Source organism: Aspergillus affinis (assembly GCF_023601865.1).
Source record: "Aspergillus affinis strain CMG 70 chromosome Unknown NODE_4_length_623078_cov_86_301200, whole genome shotgun sequence".
NCBI lineage: Eukaryota > Fungi > Ascomycota > Eurotiomycetes > Eurotiales > Aspergillaceae > Aspergillus > Aspergillus affinis.
Window position 1 is genome coordinate 58,183 of NW_026515785.1, and position 21,065 is coordinate 79,247.

The 21,065-nt window shown below is 51.4% G+C and overlaps 5 protein-coding genes across 5 annotated transcripts; 2 read left to right on the forward strand and 3 right to left on the reverse strand.

Moving 5' to 3' along the window:
- Nucleotides 1-240: 240 nt before the first annotated feature.
- KD926_007904 (dynactin subunit 5) lies at nucleotides 241-996 on the reverse strand (the record flags this gene model as incomplete). Its single annotated transcript, XM_053102373.1, has 1 exon — nucleotides 241-996. One exon carries the CDS (start codon nucleotides 994-996, stop codon nucleotides 241-243), a length of 756 nt encoding a protein of 251 aa, XP_052960470.1.
- A 477-nt stretch (nucleotides 997-1,473) lies between these two features.
- On the reverse strand, nucleotides 1,474-5,349 carry KD926_007905 (peroxidase/cytochrome P450 family protein; the record flags this gene model as incomplete). The annotated part of the gene is made up of 10 exons (XM_053102384.1): nucleotides 1,474-1,529; nucleotides 1,593-2,527; nucleotides 2,588-3,075; nucleotides 3,139-3,482; nucleotides 3,540-3,870; nucleotides 3,921-4,011; nucleotides 4,076-4,421; nucleotides 4,478-4,719; nucleotides 4,790-4,887; nucleotides 4,957-5,349. 10 exons carry the CDS (start codon nucleotides 5,347-5,349, stop codon nucleotides 1,474-1,476), a joined length of 3,324 nt encoding a protein of 1,107 aa, XP_052960471.1.
- Nucleotides 5,350-9,590: 4,241 nt separating this feature from the next.
- Nucleotides 9,591-11,627, forward strand: KD926_007906 (T6SS phospholipase effector Tle1-like catalytic domain-containing protein; the record flags this gene model as incomplete). The annotated part of the gene is made up of 2 exons (XM_053102395.1): nucleotides 9,591-9,710; nucleotides 9,780-11,627. 2 exons carry the CDS (start codon nucleotides 9,591-9,593, stop codon nucleotides 11,625-11,627), a joined length of 1,968 nt encoding a protein of 655 aa, XP_052960472.1.
- A 1,205-nt stretch (nucleotides 11,628-12,832) lies between these two features.
- On the forward strand, nucleotides 12,833-13,852 carry KD926_007907 (uncharacterized protein; the record flags this gene model as incomplete). Its single annotated transcript, XM_053102407.1, has 1 exon — nucleotides 12,833-13,852. One exon carries the CDS (start codon nucleotides 12,833-12,835, stop codon nucleotides 13,850-13,852), a length of 1,020 nt encoding a protein of 339 aa, XP_052960473.1.
- A 1,170-nt stretch (nucleotides 13,853-15,022) lies between these two features.
- KD926_007908 (FAD/NAD(P)-binding domain-containing protein) lies at nucleotides 15,023-19,784 on the reverse strand (the record flags this gene model as incomplete). The annotated part of the gene is made up of 7 exons (XM_053102417.1): nucleotides 15,023-16,053; nucleotides 16,109-16,497; nucleotides 16,564-16,601; nucleotides 16,650-16,794; nucleotides 17,851-19,334; nucleotides 19,412-19,523; nucleotides 19,597-19,784. The coding sequence occupies 7 exons, from the start codon at nucleotides 19,782-19,784 to the stop codon at nucleotides 15,023-15,025; spliced, it is 3,387 nt and encodes a 1,128-aa protein (XP_052960474.1).
- Nucleotides 19,785-21,065: the final 1,281 nt, after the last annotated feature.

Sequence of the window (21,065 nt, forward strand, 5' to 3'; positions counted from 1 at the left end):
TCAATATCTGTGAACCTGTTTGAGCCCGACTATTTCAGTATCTAGCTGCGCAGGCGACATGTCTTCCATATGTTACAATAATCCCAGATTGAAAGCACAGAAATCAAAGCACCGATGTACATGAAAACACAAAAACCATAACATTTTCCCAGGGGTATAAGAAGGATAAACAGTATGAACAAACGCAGACCCACTCATCATAATCATCACCACCATCCCCTAAATCCAATCCCCCCCTTTTCACCTCCCAACAACCCTATACCTCTCCCTCGCCATCCCCCCCTCCGCCCCCTCAACTCCATACCCCTCCCCGACCTCGCCAACAATCCTCGCCGGCGCGCCCCCAACAACACACCAACTCGGCACAACCATACCCGCCGGCACGACCGCCCCGTCAAGCACATACGCAAAGTCCTTCAAAATTGCCATGCTCCCTATGACAACCTCCCGCCCGATATGCACATGATTCCCGACGGTCGCGGCCTCCACGACCGCGCGCTCGCCCACAAACACATGGTCGCCGATCTTGAGCGGGTAGAAGGAATGTACGCCTCTGTGTAGACGCGAGGGCGGTCGTAACACAGCCTGGCGCGAGATATAGCTATATCGGCCGATCGTGATAGCAACGGAGGGTGTAGAGGCTGGAGCCGAGGTTGAGGAGGAGTGGTGATGGCCGTGACTGCCGTGGCCGTGGTGCTCTGCTGAGGATGATGAGGAGGAGGTAGAGGAGCGGTAGAGGTCTCCGCGGATGACGGCCTCCGCTTGGATCACGGTCTTTCCGCCGAGGATGATATGCTGGGTTCCGTGGATTTGGGACCGGCGGGATATTTTGTTTCCTGTGTCCTGTTTTGTTTTTTTTTTTTTTGGTGAGATGAGATGGGATGAGATAGATGTGTTGGAGTTCATGTTTATGGGGAGGAATTGCCAATGGAATGGGTGAGTGTCATTTAGACATACGGTCTCGATGTATTCGCCCTTTGCGGCTTTAGGTGGCATGATGGTGGTAGTGTCTGTGAGGACGAGGGGAATGGATCAATTATCGATTGAGCCCTGATGGCTTTCCCTCGTTGCTCGGTCGTCGTTTGTTTTGTCGAGTGATTATCAGTGGCAGAACATCCTGAGGGCGGTGGGGCATGAAGCATCCAGGCGGTGAATGTGCTGGCCTTGGGCGATGACATCAAGGCATTAAGGCACTCAGGCAGCAACAGACATGCTGCTCTACTACTATGGATACACACTCCGTACTACATACATGGACTGGGATACACTCCCAATCTGCAGTGCTCAAAATCAATAAAATATTACTACATCTCGACCAAAGTACGAGTTCATCTGAGTTACATCACATCCAAGCCATTACGTATCGAATCAAACCAGATAAAACAAAACAAAACTCAGGATATCTTAACACGCAATCATCACTGTTCACCGTCATCTCAAACAATTTGGAGCCAACGCAAACGCTGCTTCAACTTAATGCAGTCGCTTTTTAGGGGTGGGAAGCTCTCCGTCGAAGTGGATTTTGAAGGCTAGAGGGCATAGGTTAGCAAGTTGCTTTTGCAAGATGAAATTGTCCAAGTGGGAATACTCACTGGTTGGGAAAGGTGAGTAGCTGCCCCAGTCCGCCCGCATATAAACATAGTAGCCACTCTCGTTGTAGATCTTCTTCACCTGGCCCTGCGCGCCTGGGGCAGGGCGGAGGTTGTCCAGGCGGCCGACCACACGTAGCATGGCTGTCAGTGCCAGCAGAGTGGCTTCCTTGCCCAGACCAGTGTGAGCGCCAAGGCCGTACTGGATGTATGAGTTCAGCGGGCGATCCAGGTGCACTTCATTGGGGTCGGGGAACACCTGAGGGTCCCGGTTGGCCTTCACGGCGCCAACGAAGATGACGTCACCCGCCTTGATGTAAACAGGTCCGTTCACATCGTTGACGGTATAGTCTCTCTGCGCCTCCCGGTAGGAGCCAAAGGTGCCGTTGAGACGGAAGGCCTCCAGGCAGTAGCGAGTCAACAGATCATCAGACTCCTTGCCTTCTTGCTTGGCCAGACGGTTGATCTCTGGCAGGTGCTTCTTGCCATCAGGAGAAAGATAGTAGTCCAGGATTTGAGTAAACATCTGGGCCTGGTTGTGCACCATGGAGACGGCCGTGGGCAGGATCTGGCCAAAGACAACCTCAGAGACACCCAGACCGGTCTCCAGCAGCTGCTTGATTAGCTGGTCACCGTAGTCCTTGAGGACATTATGGTCATCGGCGAAGCTATCAATAATTGCGGAGAGGAAACCAGGGGAGTTGATGGACTTGACATGGGTCTCAATGACCTGGCCCAGCTGATGAGAGACAGCCCGCGCCGCGTGGTGCAGGGGGTATGACTTCATCTTGTCCACGTCGAAGAAGATGCTAGTAAAGATCACAGCCAGACTCATGAACATCTCATGCTCAGTGAAAACACCCCGGGGATTTTCATTGGTCTTCAAAGGCAAGGAGAAGATCTTGGAGGCGAAGTGAACAGGCGCCAGGTTTCCAACGCTATCAAGAATGAGTCAGAAAATCAAGGAACGATTGAAATTGGAAAATAGGATTACTCACTCTCGTGCAACATCGACCTGCCTGATTCCTGCGAGTTTGCATGACTTGTCTTGCAGAAGAGTCATAGTTGCGTCTTCGTAGAACTCCTTAATGTTCTTGCGCCACTGGTCATTGTTGAAAGACTTGCTCCAGAAGTCACTTCCACCCTTTCCAGGGCTGAGCTTGGTGGCTTCGCCCCAAACGACACGGAATTCCTTCTCCTGCTCCAGGGCCATCTTCACATTAGGGTAAGAGACCAGGTTAACATGGGGTGGCGTGAACGTGGGTCGGTCGTATGAGTAGTGCGACTCTCTGCCGAGGTTCTTCATGATGTTTCGGTTCTCGCTGGGAATTGTCATGGGATAGTGGGCGTAGATCGAATCAGACTTGTACCAGTTGGGGAAGGCTCTCGCGACCAGCTTGTAGAACACGCAGCCCTGATTGATGTTGAGGTCGTATCGGGACTCGTTGTATCCCCAATTAGTCAGGTTCCTCGGGTTGTAGTCGATCTAAAAGTCGAAGTTAGGACGTTGGAACAAATTGAGCCGTGGCTTTGGAGACGAGAATCTTACCGTGTAGTGGCGGTCACCACGGACAAGTGCCACGGCGTCAGACAGGACAGCCCGAGAGATGGTGTAGGTAGGGGCAATACCGACACCAGGAACCATGGGCTCCTTGGCTTCTTCCGCAACAATACCAGGGTACAGCTCCACGTAATCCGGATGCTCATACAGGTGGCGCAAAGCATCAGCGACCTCAGGGTCCGAGTTGATTTCCTCGAAGGTATCATAAGGCTTCAAGTCAAAGAATTTGCGGAACTCGTTAAGAGAGCCCACGTTCCAACGACGGCCCTGCTGAATACCCAGGATCTCAATAGACCTGAGTGCCTTGGGCACATTACGGGCGCCAAAAGAGCCTAAGAAGTTCATATTAGACACATTGAACCCTTACCCAACAGGTGCGGGCTACTCACTGGCAACATCCTCAGTCGCATTGACCAAGATGTTCACGAGGTCCTCATCTTTGAAAGTGCCATCTTCCTGACGATTAAGATGGGCAAAGGTACGCTTGGAAGGATCCTTAGGCGTGCTGGCCTCGTATTTACCGAGTCCCATCAGGAGCTCTTGCATAGTAACCTCCTCAGCAGGCTTCCCCATTAGCTCCTCATAGATCTCCTCGGTCCACTTCTCATCGTTGGCACTGATGGCGGAGTGCCAGCGGTAGGCAAGGTTGAACTCGACAGAGCACTGATTGCCCAATCCCGATGGAGTAGTGCTGGTACCCTCCATTTGTGCACGAGGATCCTATCGCTTGTCAGGCCTTTAATTCTACATCCGGTTATCGAGCGACTTACCAAGCACCAGGTGCTGTTGACCCGGTTCAAGTTGACGATCGTGCGCAGATAATCGTACAGGGTAATGTTGATGAAAAGACCGCAAGTGATACTGCAAATTGTCAGTGCTCCTCAACTTCAGGGCAGGGGTATTAACGTATGTGGAGGCTACATACAGACGACCAGTCTGGAAGAGATCCTCATCATATTTCGCCCATGCTTTCTTGGCCTCCTCCTCGGAAAGACGAGGGCTAGGCTTATTGAAGCGACCGTTCTCGTTGATCTCGGCAAGCTGCTCCACAACATGGTTATGGAATCTGTTCAGCATGACCAGCATCACCGAGCATGCTGGGGGGAAGGCCTGGAGACGGGGTTCGGAGAAGGAATCAGGCTTCAATCTGCCATCTTCATGCGTTCGGACCAGATCCTGCTCTTCTTGGACGTCACCGTATAGGATAGAAAGATCGAGATAACCCGAGGTTTTGTTGATATTAGGGTTTCGATAATCAGTTTGGAAGATATCTAGTAGGTGGCATTAGCGCATTTACCGTGACAGTCTATCTTCCACAAGCACTCACCGTGGATCACCAGAGAAGCCCAGTCAAAGAAAACACTAGAAACCTTATTCGGATGAGGTGTGAACTTCTCACGGGCGAAAAGACAGTCGAAAATCAGGCCTGGATCGGGCAATCCGCCAGGCTGGATGGTCAATGGAGCAATCGAGCGAGCATAGGGCGTGTTGGCTGCTCCAAGCCAAGGAAGGGTAGGGTTGTTGTTTGAGCCATCTGCGGTACGATACGCATACTCATTTCCCATGAATCTTTGAGAGTTTTAGCCAAAGCTTGGATCGGCGCGCGCGCGAATAGCTGGTAATCAATTGTTTGACTTACGAGAGCGGGGGATGGGGCAAAGAACCCCATAGCTGATCCAAGAAGGCATTCGTAAGGTCGGAGCGGGTTTTCGAGTTTCCTGGAAGACTAGCGACAAGCTGCGAAGATACACGCGCGTGAGCAAACTCATAGGTATACAGGACTAGGGGCTGTGGCATTCGTCTTACTTGAATAATGCGCTCCATCAACATCGTCTTATCGTCGGTGTGCTCTCCCTTGGCTTTCTGTTTCACAAGATCTCTCACGGTCCCAACATCCCGAAAGCCCAGAGAGCGAACATCTTGGAACAGACTTCCGGAGTGTTCTTTTTCAAGGTAGGTACCATCGCCAGTCTGGTTCGGCAGAGGGCGTTGCGAAGCATGGAGCACCTGCGCATACTTGTCAAAAACAGAAACGCCATCTTCCAGTGTTTCGCTCTGGTCTTCGTCGGACGAAGAGATAGGCGCCGACGACATCTTCGACTGGCGCTTGGTGCCATTTACTTGCGCGCCATTCTTATTCTGCTTCGGTTCACGGTCGCCTTTCGACTTCTTGAAGGTAGTGGAGAATCTCCGCAACATGATGGGTATCTTATTATGGACAAACAACAAGGAAAGTAAATATTAGCAGAGATTGTTTGGGGGAAGCGGCAAATGGAACAAGCAAGAAAAACAAGAAAAGGAAGCAAAGGAGGAATCTCAGGGAGAAAAGGCGACCGAGCTATCGATGCGTCGGCACAGTAGCATTTAAAAAGCAAGCCGCAGGACAATCGGATTTAGAAATCACTTGTACGGAAGTAAGTAGCCACCTGGTGGAGCCTGCGCGTCGAATCTTATTGATAGCAATAGTAATTAATCAATTTTTTCAGGGAATTATCGTGTATGGCTGCCGAGGACCGCCCTTGAAGCTGTCAAGTAATAATACGGAGTACACATAGCTCAAGCCCCGCGAGTAGCGCAAGAGAGCCATGTTTCGCCCAACATTGGTGCTGGGGGCTGAGTGGGGACCTCCGATTCGATCAAGCAAGAAGAGATTTAGTGCCGATCGAACGTGGTTCAGCTATGATCGATCCCGAGTCCTGAGGAATCGGGGTAGTGGCCAGTGGGAGCACCGACAATTACACCGCGAACATCCTTTCTATATTGGTACCGTACGACAATTTGCAAGGATGGTGTGTGGCATCCTGTTGGAAAGCCCGAAGTTTCTGTTTCTGTAACTTTGACGTAAGTCGGGATAGGCAAGGCATCTTGAGTCAGTCAATTGCCTCCTGTACCCGTCAATTCCAAAAAAGCAAGGTGCCCGAAAAGGAAAGGAAACCTTTGTGGGGAACAGCATGGCAGAGAGGGGAATCATGACAATAAGGACGATATTTTTTTTTTTTTTTTCCTCTGTAAGAAATAAAAAAACAACAAATAAAAAGAGGAGGCATGTTTGTTTCTAATGATCAGGGCGCGTCATCGCCAGCCAGGCCCGGGGCTGATCGCACTCTATAGCGGTGAGGGTCGCCAGCCACAAACAGAGTTGAATCTGCACTCTGCAGGCATCGTGAATTAGTGACTGGGCGGAGGCCAAGATGATGAGCATTGGGAAGTGGATCCGTCGAGACAGGGAGAGGAGTAAGTCTATCACCACCTCGGCTCTGGGCTGCCAATTGCAAAGGCAAATGGCCCCAAGCGTGGAGCTGAACAGGTCCGAGCTATTGGTTTGTTAATTGCAACTGGTATTGGTCGTACAGAGGAAGCCCATCTGGATGGGTAAGTTTGGCAATCAATCCATGAATGAAGCAGAGTGGACAGACACCTCAGCTAGGGCCGCGTATCGAGGGTCTTTGCTCACGGCTCACGGCTCACGGCAGTCGGTCAACGGATGTACTCCGTATGTACTGTAACCACCACATAAATCAATATGATCTATCTCGGTCGCTCGTATGCAAGGATGGGCGCCCTATCAGCACCGACATCGTGGCGAACATTGTCGGGGCTCAAACAGGGAAAACACAGCCGACAACGACAACACAAAATGTGGCCAGGCCCCTCTTCAAGATTGTCAAATCTTATGACTTGTGAAATATGCTCGCGAGGGCTAGGAAGTGGTCAGTGATCGATACACCCGAAAGATCTCCCACCGACAAAGGAATTTCATCTGAATTTCGATTCCATCATTCCAGACACTCGGTGGAGTCCAATCGGGGACGGCTCATTGCTAAGTTACCCACACGTTCGCAACACGGGATCATCGTCATTTTACTTGGAAGCAACTAAAGATTAGTGGCATTAGCGTGTCAATCACTGAAGGATGGCAACTGGCTAATGATACCTCGATTGTTTGGTAAGTATAGCCGGCCACCTCCCCAGCCGTCGTCCTTTTTCTGCTTTCCCGGCTCCCTCCGGGAGTCTATTCTGCTATCCCCAACCCTTCCGCATCCTCGCGTCTCGGAGAATAACTGGCGCGGCGTCAAGAAGCCGGTAGACCATGTACAGTAGTACATATACCACGAGAATCAAGCACAATAATCTCCGGTCACGGGCAGGCAAATAACACAAGCTCGAATCCAATTCGAGGCATCACAGGGCCGGGTGCAAAGGCTGTGGCTCACAGCTAACTACAACGTACTCAGTATGTCAAATACTACTCTGTAAAGCTAATTTGAATCGAGATCGTCCAACGGATCGACAAACCGAAGCGGGAGTTCGCCAATGCGACTATGAAATTTGTAGAATACGCCGCAAGCTCTATAAGACCAAATCAATCTGAGAGAAATGGGCTTGTCTCGTAGAGTAGTATAATCATTGGTTGGATCCAGCCCCCTGAAGTCGGTTAGTAGGGAGTCAAATTGTGGTTAGTCCCCCTTGATTTGGTCATCGGGGATCCACCAGAGAACCAAGGGAGGGGTTAGCTCACTTAGCCTGTCCTTCGCACAGTACTAGCCAGATCACACTCCATCTCGTGGGATTTACCCGAAGCGATCCTGATTATAAGTGCGGAGTAGAATGAGGGAGATACCGTGATGGTGATGGCGATGGTGATGGCGAAACGTACCCGTATACCGGATACAGGGCATGGACCGAGGAAATGCCGAAGAATGTGAGCCCAACATCATCGACCGAGTGGCTTGCTGATATGCAGGGTGTGACCAGTCGTGCGCTGGATGAGGGTTGACTATTGAAGAAATCGTGCAGGAAGGTGGGTTGGAAGTGGACTGGAGGGACAATCGGGTATTGCCGAGTGGTTCGTCCTTGAGCGGCCTGGGGCCCCTAAGGCTCCCCAAGGCTCCCCACCGGCGGGGACAGCCTGAGGCCAGCGCGTCTTTAGGTTTGCCGGTGGATTCAGGCAATACGATCTATCGGACTACTCTCTCCTGGGGCTCGGTTCCAAACATTCGTTCTGGTCAGTAGTCACAATGCTGGTAGACTCCCTCCAGTTGCCTTGAACCGGCTTGAGGTGCGAACGATGGCCCTTTTGATCCACCGTGCGAAGGATCAAAGCCGGTCTGAACTCATCTCGGCTGGTCCCTTACTTCGGTCACTGTGCTCCGTGGATGATCGCTCCCTTTTCCAGCAGGTTCCTAAATCCTAACACATGCATCTTCGCCAAGTTCGTACGGAGCTGTGTACGGGGTAAACAGTAATAACTTTTTTTTTATCACATACCATCGTGTGTTCGGACCCTAAAGTAAATCATAGCTTGGTAAGGTCCGATCGATTTCTTGATTTTGCTCATCACATTCCAATCTCACGTAGACAGCACGGGGTAGATCTGGGATATCCTCCTGGAATGTATCGGGCGAGGGCCTCTTTTTTCTTCTTTCATCTCCCGATACACGCGCAGTACACAGCTAGGAGCACTAGGGTCGACCCGTCAGCGGCAGGATTTCTCCACTTGACGTAGAGCTGGGAATGATCGTCCGCACATAATTTATGGTTCCCCAATGAGTCCTTCAGCGCCATTCGATGACTGGCGGCTGGATCAGCAGCCTCAGAGTGACCATGTCTTGGTTTCACCTCGCATTCCAATTCCCGAAGGAGGGGACGGACCCAGGGCTGGGTGTGTCGAAGAGAGGAGAAGGGGAGAGAAAAAAGGTTTGCGATCTTCCTCCGGTCTAAGGAAAAAATGAGAAAGGCAAAGACGATCACTGTCGAGGATGGACCATGTCCAATTATGGCATTGACAGATAAACGCATGGTCATCTTTGGCGGGCTGGCTGATGTACCGCGTCAACCCCGGCTGAGTTCGTCAGTCTTGGCCAGCTTGGGTCTTGTACGGCTGACATGACAATCAAAGTCAAACATTGGACGGCGGCGGCATAATCACAATCATTTTTAGAAAAGAAAAAGAAGGGAAAAACTCCAAAGCTGCAGATGCCACTAAACTAATAGTTTCCCGGTTTTTTTTTTTTTTTTTTTTTTTTCTTTCTTCTTTCTCTTTTCCCCCCTCCCTAACCTTCAGAACCACCGAGTCAATCAAGTTGACCAACCACTGACTAGGCTCCACCTCCTAGGTATGAGCTTGATATAGCGTTTGGTTGAAGACTAGACTGCAGGAACCTGGTCGCCAAATCTTGGAGGGTCTTATAGCGTTGCCGTGCACATATTTTCCTGAAGATCCACGAGTGATAGGCCGCAGTCTGTCGGGACGGGCATCCATCCGGTCGAGGGTCGCCTGCAGGTGCTGCATGTCTCTGTCCGTTATAAGCCCCCCTTTGTATATAGACTGGGGGATTCCCTGAGTACGTGTCCTGTCATTCTGTCGATTTAATTGTCCTGACGGCCCATAAGCCTTTCCACTTGCTGCACCCTTCAACTCTTGTCCAGACCACACCACCATGGACGCACAACACCTGGGACCAAGTCCCATGCCCAAGCAATTCGTACTCTGTTTTGACGGCACCGGTAATAAATTTTGCGGCGACGAGTCCGACAGCAATGTCCTCAAGATCTTTCGAGTAAGTCTGCTTTGAGGAAGACTCGGCTCGAAGACAAGTCCTCTTACAGGATGCTAATGATGAACTCAGATGCTTGATCGCAGTAAAAGCCACCAGTTTCACTATTACCAGCCAGGAATTGGAACCTACGTGACGTCAAAGTCCTTTTCAAGCCATGGTCGGTTCCAGCGCATCAAATCTGCTTACCTCAAAGCAAAAGACTCTGCCGTCGGTTCTTCCTTTGATGAGCATGTTATGGGAGGATACAAGTTCCTGATGAGGTACTACACACCTGGTGATGAAATCTATTTCATCGGGTTCAGTCGAGGGGCTTATATTGCGCGTTTCCTGGCGGAGATGCTCGACTACATCGGCCTCCTCGAAGCGGGCAACGAGGAGCTGACCCGGTTTGCGTGGAAGACCTTTGCGAAATGGCAACAGCGACGTGGCGAAGGTACTGACGAAGAGAAAGAGGAGAAACGGCAACTGTTCCGCTATATGAAAGCCTTCCGTGAGACTTTCAGCAGGCCGATCACCCGAATCAAGTTCATGGGCTTGTTTGATACAGTCAACAGTGTGCCCCGTTTTGAGTCCGCTTGGATGCAAAGAAGTAAATTCCCATATACCGCCCGTAGTTCGGCCAGAGTCATTCGACATGCCGTGGGAATCGACGAGCGACGCGCCAAGTTTCGACAGGACCTAATCTCAGAAGCCAAACCTTGGCAGAACAAAAAGAGACGACACCATAATTGGGGACGACACCACCTGCATAACATTCGTCACCATCACGATAGATCCGAGAATGTGCCCGCCATCGTCGTCAATGACGATAACAAGGACGGGCAAGAAGCCACCGACGAGGGATCTACCCAACAGGGACATGAGGACACCGCGTCAGTCTACCGCAGCGTAGCCGGCTCGCACGATGATGACGACGACGAGCAGATTCATCGTTACCGCGCCCCGTCCCCTGCTCCTAACCAGAGAAGACATCTCAGTCTCGCGGTTCCCATGGTTACTGGGTCCACAGAGGACTTGACGTCTGTCAGGAGTGGGCACTCTGGTCTTTCACTTCAAGTGCCGGGTGCCAATCCAGGGTATTTCGAGGAGGACGAAAGCGCCCAAGACATCCAAGAAGTATGGTTTCCTGGAGGCCATGCGGATATTGGCGGCGGATGGAAACTAGGAGCCGATGAAGATTGGCCGCTCAGCCACGCACCTCTAGTTTGGATGGTCCAAGAGGCACAGCAGGCGGGCCTTCAGTTCGATTCTCGGAAACTGAAACAGTTTGAATGCTGTGAAGAATACGAGGGACAGTATTCTCCCATCCACGGGAACATCCGCTGGAACCGCAGCAATGGCTGGGGTCACGATCAAGACTATTCTCACGGGGCCAATGACGAGTCCGAGCACCCTGTGTTCAGAATGGCTGTCAATGACAACGCAAAGTCGCGGTCCAAGTCGAGTTGCAACTTCCTTGCTGCTCTTCACAGTTCCAGCCGAGAAGGACTACTACACGACTGTCTTTCTTTCAACAAGGGACTCCCAGCAATGTCTGTCCTGACATGGCGCATCATGGAGTATCTGCCGTTCCGACGCATGGATCTGCAGGATGACGGGTCGTGGAAGCCAATCCGCTGGCCGCTTCCTTGTGGCGAGGTCCGTGATATTCCGAACGACGCCCAAATCCATGTGTCTGCGATACGTCGCATGGCTGCAGACCCGGATTATCGTCCGGGAAATCTCATCATCGGTGGAGGTGGAAGAGGCGTCAAGCGAGCCCCGGAGGAATACGGAATTGGAGAGTGGGTGATCAACAACTATGAAGGGGATCCAGTTCGAGAGGTATATATGCGAAAGAAGGCGTCGAAGATGTGTCAAGACGATGGACACCACGATCAGGCGCCCAGCATGTGCAAAGATGATGAACACCAGTAGGCCCGGGAGTTCTGCGATGGTGTCAGTGATATCGTCCTCGTTGTGCTTTACTATGTCTTTTCTTTCTTTCTTTTCCTTTTTCTTCATCTTCTCTTTCTCTTCTCCTCTTTTTCTTTTTCTTCCTCTCTTTTATCCTGACAGTCTCCTTTATATCCTCGGTCCACTCATTCCCTGCTCCCCCGTGTGTTGAGGGGATTCAATTAATACTGTGTGCGCTTCTCCTACTCGAAGCTTGAAGTTTTTGAACTATATATATAATCAATGTAATGTGTTTCGATAGCGGTCTGTCTGTCTATTTGTCTATCATCGAGCTTTATGGTCATTCAATCGATTAATAATCGTGAATTCTGGATGTAGCAGCGACGTGAATTGTCGCGGGCGATCAGTAAGGAATGGTTGGTGGCTCCCCGTACGGACTCCTCAGCCGGCGATGCGACGATGATCAATGATCAGGGGCTCGACCAGTCGGGAAGCTCCAGATGTACCGATGTGCCTGTTTTCAGGTCCGTCAGGGTCTAAGAGACGAGTGGCTCAGCCCCGTCCCTGCGCCGAGGGAGATGTGCAGGAGATACTGTACATTAGTCTGATCCAATAATGGCAAATCTCGACCCGTCTGGGTTGAGCTCAATAAGAATCAACCTGCCAGAGTCTTCTTTCTTGCATTGCAACGGTGGTGAAAGTCGTAGTCAAGGCAGGTGGAGGAGTGAGTGGACGGTCAAAAGGGGGTGACCCGTGGAAGGCAAAGCAGATGGTCCGTGACTTGCCCCGGTCGGTGACCTCGTGCCGGCCAAAGGCAAAAAGTCTTGACCTCACCAGTCAAACCCTCCCAACTCTTCTTTCTCCCCCCCTTCTTCTTCGTCTTCCTCTTCTTTCTCTCTTCTTTTCCTTCCGCCACCTTCTTCATTCTTTCCCACCCCACATCCACTCTCCCCCCCCCCCCCCCCAAACCCACTAACCAAATTTCCTCCTCCCTGCTGGTTGGTTCTTGGTCTTCTCTCCGTGGAGAAGAGGATATAATATCCTGGGGTGCATTCTACTTTTCTTTCAACTAGTCATCCTTCCTGCTCCGGCGCTCTCTCTTTGGGTCAAGTAACGGGCCTCAACCCCTCGACCCCGGATCGGCTCCCAGTTAGCTTTCTCTGGGCCAGTTGTTCGACGCACCAGCATGCAGCCGCTTTAGCCTAATTCTTTTCTTGCCAACGGATATGGAAGCGTCTCACCTACCGCCAGAGGGGATTATGCTTCCCCCCAGCCCCATGGACTCGGTCGATTCGATCGACTCGATCGACTCGACGACGTCTACACCCGCCCCCAACTCGACGCCGGAACCCGAAGAAAACGTCATGATAACCTTATCGCTCAATCACCACCCCCCTCCCTCGACCCCGAGCCGATTACCTTTCAACCGTTCCCATTTCCGGTCGCGATCTCTCGCAGAGGTTTCGGGGGTCCCTCCAATGACGCGCGCCCACTCCTCACCCGGGCTGGACTCTCGAGGAAGATATATTTTCGTCAACGGCCGCGGCGCACCGACGAATTTCGCGGATCACATTCCCAAGCGCTACTCGCCCCTGCAGGGTACCGTTGGAGAAAATCTCGAGGCCAGAATGATGCCCCTGAATATCTCCGAGACTATCTCAGAACACGCCGAACTGGACACCGGAATGGCCTCCTCACCGCACGGAGAACCACCTTCGGCCTCACCGATGTTCCCTCACACCTTCCCGCGCATTGGTCGCCGGCGACCATCGTCCCCCCTCCATTTCCATGCCGGAACCTCCACCAGCCACTTGACCAGCAGCCCCTCCTCCGCGCATGCCTCCCCGTTGATTCTGAATTCGAAATTCAACGAATCCTATCCTGGTTACTCGGCGTCCTCCGCTTCCTCCGTACCATCCACGCCTACCAGCATTCGGTCTCGCAGTCCCAGTATCTCGTCTTTGGAAACAATCCCCGACATTCCCGATGCTGAAGCGGAGGCCACCGAAGCCGATCAGATCGCGATGTTGAAAGCTGCAGCCGACAAGGCAGACGAAGCCGAGGCGGCGGCTAATGGGAGCCGGCGACGTGGTACGTCCGATGCTTCCGGTCCTTCGAGCACGTTCATGAACGCGAGAGGTGGATCGGGGGGTTACGGAGTTCGAGCGGACAAGAGAAAGCGCTGGAGTGTTTGTGGAGCAGAGCGTCGCCAAGACCTCGACCTAGAGACTATTTGGGAAGATTGATCGGAAATAGCTAGTTTGAGTCGGGATTCCCTTCCTGCTTTGCGCTTCCAAGACGCTACGCTAGGTCTTGTATGATCACATGCTTCAACCCTGAGCAGGCGGCCTTGAGTCTACTCATCGACTCAAAACACCACCAGGAATTATCAACTCGGTCTCAACGCCCATTTAAGGCAGTTCAATTGAACTTGAGGTGGCTACAACGCATACTCGTTATTTCGTGACACCCAGCCTCGGCAGTGAAATTGGTTTATCTTAGCTCCAGCCATTTGACCAATCTTTGCCAGTTTTATCGTTTGTGCGCCGTCATGCGCTGTACTATATGAGCATTGCTCTGTTTTTCTTCTTTCTTTTTCAACTATTGCATTTCTTCTCAGCCTGTTAATTTCAAGCTTATCGGATTCTGCACCTTTGCTTTGCTGTCTTTCCGGCGTTCAGTTCGGAATTTTGCGGATACCCCCTTACTGTCCTTAAGTGGTACTGCTTGTTTTTAACTTTTTACCTTTGTGCCTTGCTTACAGATTACGCGGAGTCCTGAGGATCGTGCACGATTATTGAATGCTCCCGTCAATGGCGCCAAATTATTCTCCGGAAAGTCGCTCTCTCTCCTTTGCCACTCGTGATTATCTATTCCTGCCGCTGTTTTTATCTTCTATCTTCGTCTTCTTTCACCCTCCCTCTTAGGAGCGGTTGAATAGCGTCTCCGTTGTGATTCCCCTTATTTTTTGTACTTCTTCCATCTTTCGTTCGAATTATAGTACTGGCTGGCTTTTGTGTGCTTGGCTTCCTGCTGTTGTTGTTGCTGCTGCTGCTGCTTTTATTGTACAACGCATTCGAACTAGGTCCACCTTTCTCTTTTCTGGCCTATAGTCCGACTTCCGGCACTGAGTGGCTTTTCGTGTTTCGTGGATGTGTAAATATTGCGAATACATATTACCTTGTCTATCCCATGGATCAATCATATCAATTAGTGAAATTGAACGAGTTTGTTAAATTATTACGTATAAGGGGAAGTAGTTCACGATGTGCATACGTATGTGAGTGTATATGTTTGTGATATAGCAAAACTTCGGCCGACATCTCTTGCCTTTTTTTTTAAGATTCATCTTGGGTCTATCTAGCAACGTATAGTTCTGGTCATAGTTCTAGGTCTACCTCCCTCACTCTAACCATCTAGTTCGAACCATTCTCCAGCACCACGTCCTTCCCTGCCGCTACCGCAGCCGAAGGCAAAGAGTCATCCCTCACCACACCCACCCCAACATTTCCCAACCCATAAAGCGCACAGATTTGACTCGCCGCGCGCTCCCCACTCCAGTACGCACCCGTCGTGGTCCCCAAAGCTACGAACGGCGCCGTATGTTCGCCAGCGAACCACACGCCGCGGTCAACGCCCATACCGGCTCTCAGGACCTCGATGTCGCGATCGCCGTGCTCCAATCCGCGTTGGAAATTGCAGTATGAGCCGTGGCCGGCGTAGGGGTCGTTTTGCCATTGGGTGGCGAGGAAGGCGGTTGGTTGGCAGGCCTGCGAGGAGGGGTCGTAGCCTGGGAGACGAGAGTAGAAGGGAGAGAGGATGGTGGTGAGGTAGGTGTTGTAGGCTGGGGAGGAAGGAGGGAGGTCTTTGAGGGATGAGACGATGTGCGTGGCGCAGGGCCCATAGGTGTAGAAGAGGAGGGTGGGTTGGGTGCAGGGAGCGGGGAGAGTTGCGAGGGAGACGCACTCTTGGTTCCAGATGATCTTGGAGGGGCGGGGGGTGTAAGTTGGGTCGAGGAACTGGATAAAGGTATATGGTTGTTCGGGGGCGGTGGTCTTTGTTGTTGGTGTTGGTCCATTGAGATTGTTGGTGTTGTGGTCTGTATTTTTGTGCCAAAAGGCTTCGGGGAAGGTGACGTATATCTTCTCCAGTCGACCGTATGAGATGCTATTGATGGCTTGGGTGAGTCGGGTCGGGAGCTCGGGGGTGAAGGCCGCTTGGTTGCGCTTCAGCCATCCCAGTGGGCAGGTGACTACCACTTCGTCAAACTGAAAGATTTCGCCAGTTGCGGTGGTTAAGGCGATTTCACCCGGTGTCTTTGGATCATCTCGGAGCTTTGAATCAATTTTGACTATCGGTCGATCAAAGCGAATCTCGGCGTTCTCAAGGGCTGTCTTGGAGACATGCTGTAGGATAGCTTTATATGTGGAAGCCACAAAGTAGTTATCTAGGATTCGGGTGAGCAGGGATGCAATATTAGCGGAGGAGTAGCGAGAACTTACTCCCGTCTATACACTCTTCGAGGCAGAAGAACTTCAGGCTCTGCCTTTCAATGGGATCCCCGACGTACGCTCCCCACAGCCTGCTTGATTCTATACACAGCTCCTTTTCCAAGGGAGTGAGACTGGTTGTCTCAAGTCGCTCCGTGAGGAAACCAAGCAGACTGCGGTCTGGTGAGATGGTTTCCTTGTGAGCATTGCTATACTCAAAGGCCTCTCCGATAGTTTCCCACAGGAATTCGGATACTTTGGCGGCCACTTGACGGTCTATGAGTTTGCCATCAGAGGAATACAAAGCTTGGTCTCCCTCAAGGTCGTCAGTGGTGGTTTCGGTCAGTGCCGCAATATCGGCGATTGGATTCTTTCCGGTGCCATGGATCCAATTCGGCCCTCTGCCGTAACAGTTAGTATTCCCGTTCCCATAAGTGTGAATTCCGAGAGAGGGAAAGTAAGCATACAGATCTACCAGGTGATTCCCAACCTCGCTTTGGTGAACCTGTTTCAGATTAGCACGAACGAGGCATATCCTTGAATGAGTACGCACCCTCCCTCCGACTCTGTTCCTGGCCTCGAAGATGGTCACCTGAGCCCCATTTCGAGCAAGAATATCTGCGCATCTGAGTCCCGAAAAGCCGGCCCCAATGATGGCCACATGAGGTTTTTTGTCCATGGCACTGACGCAGCGTGAGCTAAAGCTACGTGTCAGGCGCTGATGCCAAAACAACGGTAATAAAAAGTCCGATGTTGCAGTTACACCGACAGAAATTGTTCTCTTGTGAATCATAGAATTTAATTAGCTTGTTTCTTGTAGAATGAAGTGTATAACCAGCTCCAGTGCCTATTATTTCTGATCTTGGGGTGCATTTAGTGGACCCCGCAGGTCGAGTATACAGCCATATGCAGCATTAGGCAATTCAATTCGACTCCATAGACAAAGAGATAGACATTATCCCAGAGCATAGGTTATCACACGAAAATAGTCAAAGAGCAACAACAGAGGCAATACATTCGAAGTACAGACAACCTGCATTGGGTGCTGTAGGCAGTTCGAGTACCGCTAAATCGATGATGCTAAGCAGAAACTCAAATACTGAAGATCCGCAAAAGCGATGGAAATAGAAAACCACACAGGGGATGAGATGAAAAAAAAAAAAAAAAAAAAAAAAAAAAAAAAACACAGACTTGCAACTCACCGTAAGACGAAACGAACGGGCCCCCCAGCACAAGAGAGAAGCAGATGGACAGTTCATGTGCGAGTGGACGGGAGGACAAGGCCAAGAAGCCGCAGGACAAAGGGAAGAGTTGCAGGCCACGTGCAGACCTACTAGCCGAGCTTGTTTCTGCCTAAAACCTCGCTGATGTGAACTACATGGGGAAATGGGCGAAATATACAATTCATGGCCCAAAGAGTTGGCTTAATAATTTGTTTTGTTTGAAAATTGTTGTATTAGCCGGAGAATTTACACAGGACTATCATGTGCCCTACTCGGTAGCAAAATTTCATCATCAATGTCAGGCAGTCATTACAGCTCTCAGGAGCCAGGACTGCACTAGACAGGAAAGACAGGTCAATCGTCATAGAATGAGCATCGCTCAGCATCATACAGGCAATCACCGCTTGCTGGATTGCACCTTCCAACATGATTCCAGAAGAAATGAATGGATATGAAACAAAGGAAAATGGACAAAAGAAAAGAAGAGAGAAAAAAAGATTCGTATCGAGGAGAGCAGATCAGAATTTCTACCTCCATGCACCTTGGCTGAGTGACAGCAAGCCCTGGATGCAATCAAGATCTTCTTCCTGACTTGCACTTCCCCCGCCAGCCATGAATGCAGAGACATCAGCGTCCTCTTCTGGTACGTCCTTGCCTCCGCTGACTTTGCGCTGCGACGTCTGAGAAAGTCGCGAGCGTCTGCCGGTGGTCATGAGATCCTTATTGGCCTTTCCGTCTCTCCCCTTTGACTCTCCGAGAGCGGGGCGTTGTGATTGATGGTGGGAAGCCGTCCGACGACGAACATGGGACGCTCGAGTACCGGGGACCCAGTTCTCCTTGTCAGAATCACCACCATGCATATCTGCGTCTCCAGCGTCCTTGGCAATCTTCGGGAGTAACTTGGCCTGTCTAGCCGGGCCAGATGCCGTCCGGTTCAGAAGGCTGTGGCCAGACTCCAGACGTCCCAAGGAGGAAACTGTACGTGAAATCTTCCGCCGCTTCTCTCTTGCGGCATTGGGGACTGGCGTATTGAGGTACTCAGAAGAGGTGGGTGTAGAAGTCAACATGTTTCTATGTCGAGCCGATAGGCTTCGGGTTAAAGAACGTGGAGCTCCGGGGCGGAATATCCCCGGGGTGCCGGAGTTGGGCGCACTCTGGGCGCTGGACGGTGTAGAAAGGGCACTTCGTGCATCGGTGTCAAAAAACGACTCCCAGTTGCGAGGGTCTCGTGACCTTCCAAAGAGTCTGTCTTTCTCGGCGGGGCCACGCGGCGTTCCATGCACCACAGCACTGTTGCTTCGTCGAAGGCCTGCCGACTGAGGTTTCCGGGCCGAGAACATAGAGACCCGATTCTTAGACGGCGACGGTTCGCCCTCGGCACGGATCACGGCCTTCCCATCTGAAGACATGGCGATTCGAAGCGCGTTCCGTCCCTTCGGCGGAGACGGCGTCAACTCGGTGTCCTTTCTCACCATCGCCTCGCCATCGAATGACAAGGAAATCCTCAAGGAAGGCGGCGACCTAGCATCCGGCACTGCACCCGGCGTGACTGGTTGCTGTACTGGTGGCTGGCCTTCACGAAGTTCGGAGATGGACCGTTTTCTCTTCGCAGAGCTCGGGAGCGACTCCTCTGATACGATGGTCTCGTGTATTTGCGTGGGTTCTGGGTCCGGTTCAGTCGTGTCTGAAATAGGCTGGCTATTTTCCGGAATTTCGGATGACTCGACGCTCGTTTGGGAGTCGGGGCCAAGCTGTTCAATCTCATCTCTCTCTGCGGGCGAGACGTCCGCCTCTACCGAGTCGGTGCCAACCAATTGTTCCATCGAATGTTTCTCGCTACCCGATTCCTCAGACTGTTCCGTTCCACTTGAAGACCCGGGTTCTGCGGGTAAGACTTCATCACTCGAGATGTTTTTCGACGCGTCGGTCCCGCCGGAACGCGGGGCTAAGAGTTCATGGGGCTGGAGAGGCTTGGACTTTCGACGATCGTTCTGGCGGCGGTTCTGGAACCAAATCTGGAAAGACATTGGTAAGAAACGGTCATGGGCATGGATGGTGGCGCGTCATATATAGAACTAGAAGTTAGGCATACCTGCACTTCCTTCTCGCCCAACGAAACCCGCTGCACTATATTTGTACGGGCGGCCTTGTCCGGCTTAGGGTTCAGTTGATACTCCGTCTCAAGAATAGCATGGTCCTCAGGACTATATAGAAGAAAGATATCCGCGTTAGTTGTGGTTCATCTTCGACGGGAAGGTGGTACACCGCGATGCGTACCTCGTCCGGCGACGCTTCTGCCTCGCCAACAGTTTGTTGTCGACCCTCGGAGGGAGGTTCTGGGTCAGAGTCTTCTGCGAGTGGACCAAGAAGGCATAATTGAGAGCCGCAGCTGCAGCCGACTCGGGCGCCTGGGCAGTGGCCGGGGACGACGAACGTGCCGCTACAGAGGGCTCCGGATCAGACATGGAAGGCTGGCTGGGCTATGTGCGAGAACAGGCGGGAAGCATGAGGGGAGGGGGAGAGAGAGAGAGAGAGAGAGAGAGAGAGAGAGAGAGAGAGAGAAGGAGAGGGGAATGGCGGAGGAAGAGGAGACCGGAGGGGGAGGGCGGATGTAGAGTGGGAAGGACCCCAAGGTGTAACAAAAAAGCGCTTCATCTAAATCGCGTCGCGATGTGGACGCGGACGGAGCGTGCAGGCGTTGGACGCATCTTTGCTAGCTCGGTCCAGCCCGCCCGCACGAGATGTTGGCTTGGGTTCTATGGATGATGGTACTACGTGTGTCCTGCGATTTCTATGAACATTGGTATAAAAATTTGATTAATTATCAACTGTCAGTTGATCTCTGACTGACAGCCATTTACATTTAAACATGAAAGCGTTGATGTGTGATCCTGAAGTGTTCATCAGTAACTACTCAGTAAGTATGAAGTATGGTAACCTTACGTAAGGTCGTGACGGCGTGTCGTGATGCGCTGTCACGTGGTCGACATGGCCGACATCACGTGGCTGGCGTGTCGTCGCCGGAAGGCTCCTGTCTGTCAGGTCTAGATACATACAACAGTATAGGTATGTATGTATGTACAACTTTATAGTGTACGTTCCTAAAACTTGTTCTTGGCAGAGGAAAATCCTACCACTAACGCTGACTTGTCTCTATATAAGGTTGCTATTCAAATGGTGGGGCATCGTCCGAATGAGCTGAGCGTTTGGTGCTCCTGCCAGCATCTGCGATAAATCATGAGATCCCCTATTGATGGTCGTGCTCATGGATGGCTTCCAGTCTGTCCATTACCATTTGACATGTATGGTGACTGGTTGCTTCTCTCAGGAGTCTGGTTTTAGACATCGATAAAGCCTCCTGTCGTGCGCTCGGAACCGAGCCCCCTATATATACTTTCCAACACGAAGCTATTATTGAAACAGAGCCCGTCAAAGAGCAATATTTGGTGATGAAAATGGCTACAATGGCTTGTTTACTATCTTTAGTGCCCCTTTTCCTCGAAATTATCATAGAATAGCGGCATCATGATCCCGTAGAAGATTGTGGTAACTCTAGCACCCTCCTAGCTCGTACTCCGTCTAGGCTGTCAGATTATATAGAATCCTCTTCTATAAAGAACTTCACTAAGAGAACGACCTGGCGCCGGCGAGTGGCCTGACTAGCCCAATCGGGACTAGTCGCCATCCCATTCTTTAAGTAGCCAAATACTTTATAACTTTATAGAAAACACATCTAAAAATATTCG